Here is an 8,152-nt window from a genome sequence, read left to right as displayed (position 1 = left end):
TGTATCCCAGCTCCTCTGTACCGCTCCCCTCATCCTGTCACCTGTATCCCAGCTCCTCTGTACCGCTCCCCTCATCCTGTCACCTGTATCCCAGCTCCTCTCATCCTGTCACCTGTATCCCAGCTCCTCTGTACCGCTCCCTTCATCCTGTCACCTGTATCCCAGCTCCTCTGTACCGCTTCCCTCATCCTGTCACCTGTATCCCAGCTCCTCTGTACCGCTCCCCTCATCCTGTCACCTGTATCCCAGCTCCTCTCATCCTGTCACCTGTATCCCAGCTCCTCTGTACCGCTCCCCTCATCCTGTCACCTGTATCCCAGCTCCTCTGTACCGCTCCCCTCATCCTGTCACCTGTATCCCAGCTCCTCTCATCCTGTCACCTGTATCCCAGCTCCTCTGTACCGCTCCCTTCATCCTGTCACCTGTATCCCAGCTCCTCTGTACCGCTCCCCTCATCCTGTCACCTGTATCCCAGCTCCTCTGTACCGCTCCCCTCATCCTGTCACCTGTATCCCAGCTCCTCTGTACCGCTCCCCCTCATCCTGTCACCTGTATCCCAGCTCCTCTGTACCGCTCCCCTCATCCTGTCACCTGTATCCCAGCTCCTCTGTACCGCTCCCCTCATCCTGTCACCTGTATCCCAGCTCCTCTGTACCGCTCCCCTCATCCTGTCACCTGTATCCCAGCTCCTCTGTACCGCTTCCCTCATCCTGTCACCTGTATCCCAGCTCCTCTGTACCGCTCCCCTCATCCTGTCACCTGTATCCCAGCTCCTCTGTACCGCTCCCCTCATCCTGTCACCTGTATCCCAGCTCATCTGTACCGCTCCCCTCATCCTGTCACCTGTATCCCAGCTCCTCTGTACCGCTCCCCCTCATCCTGTCACCTGTATCCCAGCTCCTCTGTACCGCTCCCCCTCATCCTGTCACCTGTATCCCAGCTCCTCTGTACCGCTCCCCTCATCCTGTCACCTGTATCCCAGCTCCTCTCATCCTGTCACCTGTATCCCAGCTCCTCTGTACCGCTCCCCTCATCCTGTCACCTGTATCCCAGCTCCTCTGTACCGCTCCCCTCATCCTGTCACCTGTATCCCAGCTCCTCTGTACCGCTCCCCTCATCCTGTCACCTGTATCCCAGCTCCTCTGTACCGCTCCCCCTCATCCTGTCACCTGTATCCCAGCTCCTCTGTACCGCTTCCCTCATCCTGTCACCTGTATCCCAGCTCCTCTGTACCGCTCCCCTCATCCTGTCACCTGTATCCCAGCTCCTCTGTACCGCTCCCCTCATCCTGTCACCTGTATCCCAGCTCCTCTGTACCGCTCCCCTCATCCTGTCACCTGTATCCCAGCTCCTCTGTACCGCTCCCCTCATCCTGTCACCTGTATCCCAGCTCCTCTGTACCGCTCCCCTCATCCTGTCACCTGTATCCCAGCTCCTCTGTACCGCTTCCCTCATCCTGTCACCTGTATCCCAGCTCCTCTGTACCGCTCCCCTCATCCTGTCACCTGTATCCCAGCTCCTCTGTACCGCTCCCCTCATCCTCTCACCTGTATCCCAACTCCTCTGTACCGCTTCCCTCATCCTGTCACCTGTATCCCAGCTCCTCTGTACCGCTCCCCTCATCCTGTCACCTGTATCCCAGCTCCTCTGTACCGCTCCCCTCATCCTGTCACCTGTATCCCAGCTCCTCTGTACCGCTCCCCTCATCCTGTCACCTGTATCCCAGCTCCTCTGTACCGCTGCCCTCATCCTGTCACCTGTATCCCAGCTCCTCTGTACCGCTTCTCCTCATCCTGTCACCTGTATCCCAGCTCCTCTGTACCGCTCCCCCTCATCCTGTCACCTGTATCCCAGCTCCTCTGTACCGCTCCCCTCATCCTGTCACCTGTATCCCAGCTCCTCTGTACCGCTGCCCTCATCCTGTCACCTGTATCCCAGCTCCTCTGTACCGCTTCTCCTCATCCTGTCACCTGTATCCCAGCTCCTCTGTACCGCTCCCCTCATCCTGTCACCTGTATCCCAGCTCCTCTGTACCGCTCCCCTCATCCTGTCACCTGTATCCCAGCTCCTCTGTACCGCTTCCCTCATCCTGTCACCTGTATCCCAGCTCCTCTGTACCGCTCCCCTCATCCTGTCACCTGTATCCCAGCTCCTCTGTACCGCTCCCCCTCATCCTGTCACCTGTATCCCAGCTCCTCTGTACCGCTCCCCTCATCCTGTCACCTGTATCCCAGCTCCTCTCATCCTGTCACCTGTATCCCAGCTCCCCTCATCCTGTCACCTGTATCCCAGCTCCCCTCATCCTGTCACCTGTATCCCAGCTCCTCTGTACCGCTCCCCCTCATGTCACCTGTATCCCAGCTCCCCTCATCCTGTCACCTGTATCCCAGCTCCTCTGTACCGCTCCCCCTCATGTCACCTGTATCCCAGCTCCTCTGTACCGCTCCCCCTCATGTCACCTGTATCCCAGCTCCTCTCATCCTGTCACCTGTATCCCAGCTCCTCTGTACCGCTCCCCCTGATCCTGTCACCTGTATCCCAGCTCCTCTGCACCTATACTCGGTCTTACATGACTTCCCCACCATCCCTGGCAGCTCCTCCTCCCCTGTCATGGCCGCCTCCCTCCCTCTCTCCCAGTCCCGAGCATGCTCCGTGCAGTCTCTGCGGGGCAGTGGGAGGGCAGCAGGGGCTGAGATTTCAGGACAGATTCCCTGAGGAAGCCGGATCCCATCACAACAACAAGCAGCATCTCCCCCCCCCCCTCCACCATCACTCCGTGTCCCAGCATGAGGAAGCGGGGGGCGGTCATGGCCCCCAACCCGGGAGCGCCGCCTGCCCTGAGAGCCTGACGCCCGGGGGGGAATGTAGCAGGCCAGTCCGGGGCTCCTGGGTGACATGCAGGCTGGAGGTCTCCGTATAGGATCACAGTGATCTGCCGTGTCCCGGGCTGGAGGGGAGCAGCCAGCTGACCGTGCACTGCGAGCGGCCTGAGCAGCCCCGGTCTATGGTAGAGAGTCAGCGGCCTGAGCAGCGCAGCAGCCCCCGGCCGGGCTAGAGGGTGAGGGAGCCCCATGAGGCGGGGACCATGCAGCAGTCACCGCAGAACTACGACTTCTTCAGCGAGGAGAACGGCAGCAAGTGGCGGGGACTCTTCGTACCGGCCTTGAGGAAGGTGAGATTGGGGGGGGGGGGGGGGCTGCTAGAGAACCACAAGTCCCAGCAGGCCACGAGAGGCAGGAGCTAATGGGGCATGCATGGTCCTGTAGTTCCAACAACAGCTGGAGAGGCTACCTCTGAGTTACTTTATATAACCTAGCTGGTCATGCTGGGACTTGTAGTTCCACTACAGGTGAGGAGCCATTGACATCTCATTTCAACAAATGAGTCTCCATCTAATTTCTGTGGCAGGTTGTGCTGAAACTTGTAGTTCCACAGCAGCTAGCAAGTCATATGTTATTTATGCATCATCATCATCAACATTTATTTATATAGCACCAGCAAATTCTGTAGCGCTTTACAATTGGGAACAAACGGTAAAACAATACTGGTTAGTACATACATACACAGTGGCCTAGTGGTTAGCACTTCTGCCTCACAGCGCTGGGGTCATGAGTTTAATTCCCGACCATGTCCTTATCTGTGTGGTGTTTGTATGTTCTCCCTGTGTTTGCGTGGGTTTCCTTTGGGTGCTCCGGTTTCCTCCCACACTCAAAAAACATACAGGTAGGTTAATTGGCTGCTATCAAAATTGACACTAGTCTCTCCGTCTCCGTCTCTGTGTGTGAGTGTGTGTCTATATTAGGGAATTTAGACTGTAAGCTCCAGTGGGGAAGGGACTGATGTGAATGGGTTCTCTGTACAGCGCTGCGGAATTAGTGACGCTATATAAATAAATGATGATCATACATAGATAAAAAGGGCCCTGCTCGCAAGCTTACAATCTATGCATGGTCAAAGATTACAATTCATGGGGACTCTTCTGATTTCTGGAAGATGAAGGCACAATTTATGGTTAATGGGGATTTCATAGTGTTTCAGGGAGGAAAGCCTTTGCACTTGTAGGTGAAGAAGTTGTCCTGTCTTTGAATAGGTTTTTGTTAATGGGAAATCACTAATTTTGGGGCAGATGAGTGTCGTGATAGTATATGTTGTCGTCCTGAGAGACACAAAACAATCAGAGTTTCTGGTGTTGACGTTCGCTCCAGTTGAAAAGGTTTGTCTTTGTAATGAGCAAACATTAATATTTTACATTGTTTTTATAGTGTGGCAACAATGTAAGACCTTTTGGAGTTGGTTTGTATTTGTGATGGCAATAAGAAGATGGACTAGACTATAATGTATCCTGTTGCAAGATGATAGGTTGACTGAGGATAACTTGGTCATTGGGGACTATAAGGATTGTAAGCACTCGAGCACGGTCCTCTCTCATTATTCCTTCTTTTCCACTTCCACCCCATTCACCAGGGTTTCCTTGTACCATGCGTTTTGCATATTCTGTTCAATACTTCTTATTTATCTAACCTATTGTGTCTTTTGAGCGATATTATGCTTAATTTCTTGCAGTTATGCTTCTTCATAGACTTGTATTTTATCTCTTGGTCCTCTACGGCTTTGTTCTATGCTTTATTTCCTCACTGAACGGTGCTGCAAAATGTTGCGATGCTATATAAATTATAATAATAATAATAATTGATCTGTTAGTTAAAGGTATGTTGAGTTTCAAGTCTGTCAGTACTTACTCCTCTCAATTCTATTGACTATGGTGAATGTGAGGTAAACTGGGTGCAAGAATGTCAATTAGAATTCCTGAGTCAGCAATTCATCTATTTATACTTAACTAGCAAAATATACATGCCAATAGATAGAATGGATATAGAAAACACACAAATGCAGGTTTTGTTTATTGTATTGTTTTGTTTTGTTTTTTAATTGGTTCATTATTGTTTCTCTTGAAAGCAACCGATTACCTCAGTGGTAAATATAGATGGCAGGTTGATGTCAATAGGTGAATGTAGCTTTAATTTTTTGCAGCAGGTTACTTGTGCTATCATAAAAAACAGGACTTTAATTTGAGGAAGTGAGATTGATTAAATATTGAACGGTCATGTGGCTCTTTCCTTGTTCTCCGGGTGCCGTTGTAGAACAAACGTCAGGACCAGCAGTCAGACATTGATATCTTACAGGTTTTATTGCATGGTTTGGCTCACACTGAAGTAACTGTTTTGATGCTGGTTATTTATGAGAAACCGCATGGACATTTATGGTAGTTATACACTGTCTGTTGCTTTCAAGGCCTCTGATCCATTTATAGAAACCATTAAATTACTGAATCGGTCTCCCTCGCTTTCTCCTCTCGAATAACCTACTTCAAGAGTTTAACTTATCTGCTTGTGTTTACGTGCCTGTTCAAACTGGTTCGAAGGCAGACCACGTTTAATGTGCCCTGGGACTTGTAGTTCTCCAACAGCTGACGAGCCTCTGTCTGGTGGGAATATATATTCAACCAATCTGACTTAAATATTGTATGAATGGGGGGAGGATTGTGCTTATAATATGGATAAACATATCAAGCAGATGATGCCTGATGTAGTATATGTTTTTGTTTTAAAACTTGTTTTGTGGTCTAATATAAATTATACATTGGTAAAGTAGCAGACAATTCCCTTAGATCAATGATTTAAAACCAGTGTCAGGACACAATTGTGTCACAAGTTGGATGCAGAATGCACAGGTAAAGGAGAAAGCCTGTAAAATAATGTATGTTGGATTTATATTATATTTTTATAGTAAATTGCGCAAATTAGCTGTAATTTACTTTTGGTTCCATAAATCCATATATTTTCTTGTGAATCTTCAATTGGAATCTATTACAATATGTAATAATAATAGTATATAATATGGTGTGTTGTGAAAATATGAATCATATGGTATCTATGCCTGGAGCTATGTCTCAATGCCAGAAAGGCTGGGAATTGTTGCTTGAGATGTCATGAAGGATTGCTTGAGCTCAAGACCTTTCCCTCTTTGATCCATAGAATTGATATCACTTTGTTCATATCAATATTTATAGGTTATTTTGCGCGAAATAAGCTAAATTTCTCTGCACCTTTGGAATGTATTACTGTTATCTGAAACTTCCATAATCTTTATATTGCCATGATTAAATTATGTATTTAAATAGACTTTAATGTAAAAGTGCTCCAAGTGTCCTAGTCGAAGTGGTGTAATGCACAAACAAATCGTTGTTTATATATAAGTTTATTGTTTTATACAGCAGCAAACTGTATACAAAATATGTACTGTCTCAAAAATCTATATTTTTATAATAAACTCTCTTTGATGCTGGGTTGAACACAGCAGAAGTCAGGAAGTCGCAAAGCCTAAATATCTACTGCTGTCACTTCACTTTGGAGTAGATTTACTAAGACTTCTGAAAAGAAAAGTGGAGGTGTTGCCCATAGCAACCAATCAGCTTCTAGCCTTCATGGTCCAGTACATTCTAGAAAATAATAGCTAGAATCTGATTGGTTGCTATGGGTAACACCTCCACTTTTTTTTTTAGAAGTCTTAGTAAATCTACCCATAAATATCTATTACTTTTTATATTTAATTTATGTAGATTATCCTGAGTCCATATCTCCAGCTGGCTTGTGGATCTTACTGAATGGCTCCTGAATGGTTTCTGTTGGGGGAAATCCCCCCCCCCCCCACACACACACACACACACACACACACACACACACACACACACACACACACACACACACACTTCTCTGGACTGATGGCTCTCTATCAGGTGGGGTTACCAGACAAATTATTTACCCTTTCTTGGAAACGGTCCTGCTGACCTTGCATGCTTGTAATAGTCTCTTTCTATTGCAGAGTACTTTCAGTTTCCTGATCTCTTTTCTTGTCTCAGTTTTAACTTCCAGGAAAGGAAGAATTATCAACCCAACTGTGTCGAGTAAAATGCACCGTTTCAAGGGTTGTCCTTAGACACCTGTAATATAACGGTGACTGGAGAAGCAGGAACTGTTCTTAGATTTTCATACTCACGTGCCGCATTGACCTGTTGCTGCTGATAGTCGCCAATAAGATACTGGCTGCCAAGGAGCGATCATTGGTTCTTTTGGTATTTGTTATGGATGCAGCCATGTCCTGGTTATTCAGTAGTAAAACCAGTTGCTCACTTAGTGATATGATGATTATGGGAAGGGGGTTCCTACCAAAGTGCACTGGTATTTACTTAACCAGGATTACAGTTAATTTTAAAAATTCTTTAGCCATTATACAAGGAGGGTTATTTAGTAAGATGGTGCAAAGTGGTGTTATGTGCTGTAAGCGTTGGCAAACAAATCAAATGTCGGCTTTAATTTGTCTGATCGCGCTAGTCTGCTAAAAGTTGCCATAGGTTAAACCGCTTTTGTAATAATTAATATCGGAATAGTCCATTTTACTTCTGATATCGGAATAGTCCATTTTACTTCTGATATCGGAAAAGTCCATTTTACTTCTGATATCGGAAAAGTCCATTTTACTTCTGATATCGGAAAAGTCCATTTTACTTCTGATATCGGAATAGTCCATTTCACTTCTGATATCGGAATAGTCCATTTCACTTCTGATATCGGAATAGTCCATTTCACTTCTGATATCGGAATAGTCCATTTCACTTCTGATATCGGAATAGTCCATTTCACTTCTGATATCGGAATAGTCCATTTCACTTCTGATATCGGAATAGTCCATTTCACTTCTGATATCGGAATAGTCCATTTCACTTCTGATATCGGAATAGTCCATTTCACTTCTGATATCGGAATAGTCCATTTCACTTCTGATATCGGAATAGTCCATTTCACTTCTGATATCGGAATAGTCCATTTCACTTCTGATATCGGAATAGTCCATTTCACTTTTGATATCGGAATAGTCCATTTCACTTCTGATATGTGTGAATTATATTTTAATGTGACATAGCCCTTAACAAGTACACACCCTATTACTAAAACGATTCAATTCCCTTCCCTTTAACACTGTGCTGCAGGACTACTGCATTTGAATTGGGCAAATTTCACTGTTCCATAGATATTTTTACCAGAACGTGGGGCAGTTTGTAAACTGCACCGTCGGTGAGGAAATGCTGTTTTTG

At 46.8% G+C, this 8,152-nt stretch overlaps 1 protein-coding gene across 2 annotated transcripts in view; it reads left to right on the top strand.

The window, feature by feature from the left end:
• The first annotated feature begins 2,630 nt into the window (after positions 1-2,630).
• SOS2 (SOS Ras/Rho guanine nucleotide exchange factor 2) overlaps positions 2,631-8,152 on the top strand; it is a 212,030-nt gene continuing 206,508 nt past the window's right edge. For both annotated transcript variants that reach the window (XR_012680191.1, XM_075192436.1), the window contains exon 1: positions 2,631-3,172. Coding sequence is in view for 1 of the 2 variants with exons in the window: in XM_075192436.1 (XP_075048537.1) it covers positions 3,086-3,172 (87 nt within the window). In the remaining variant the exon portion in view is untranslated. The remainder of the gene's footprint in view (positions 3,173-8,152) is intronic.

Source organism: Mixophyes fleayi, chromosome 12, assembly GCF_038048845.1.
Source record: "Mixophyes fleayi isolate aMixFle1 chromosome 12, aMixFle1.hap1, whole genome shotgun sequence".
In the NCBI taxonomy this organism is placed as follows: domain Eukaryota; kingdom Metazoa; phylum Chordata; class Amphibia; order Anura; family Limnodynastidae; genus Mixophyes; species Mixophyes fleayi.
Note: the sequence above shows the minus strand (reverse complement) of the source record. Positions and strands in the feature narration are given on the sequence as shown.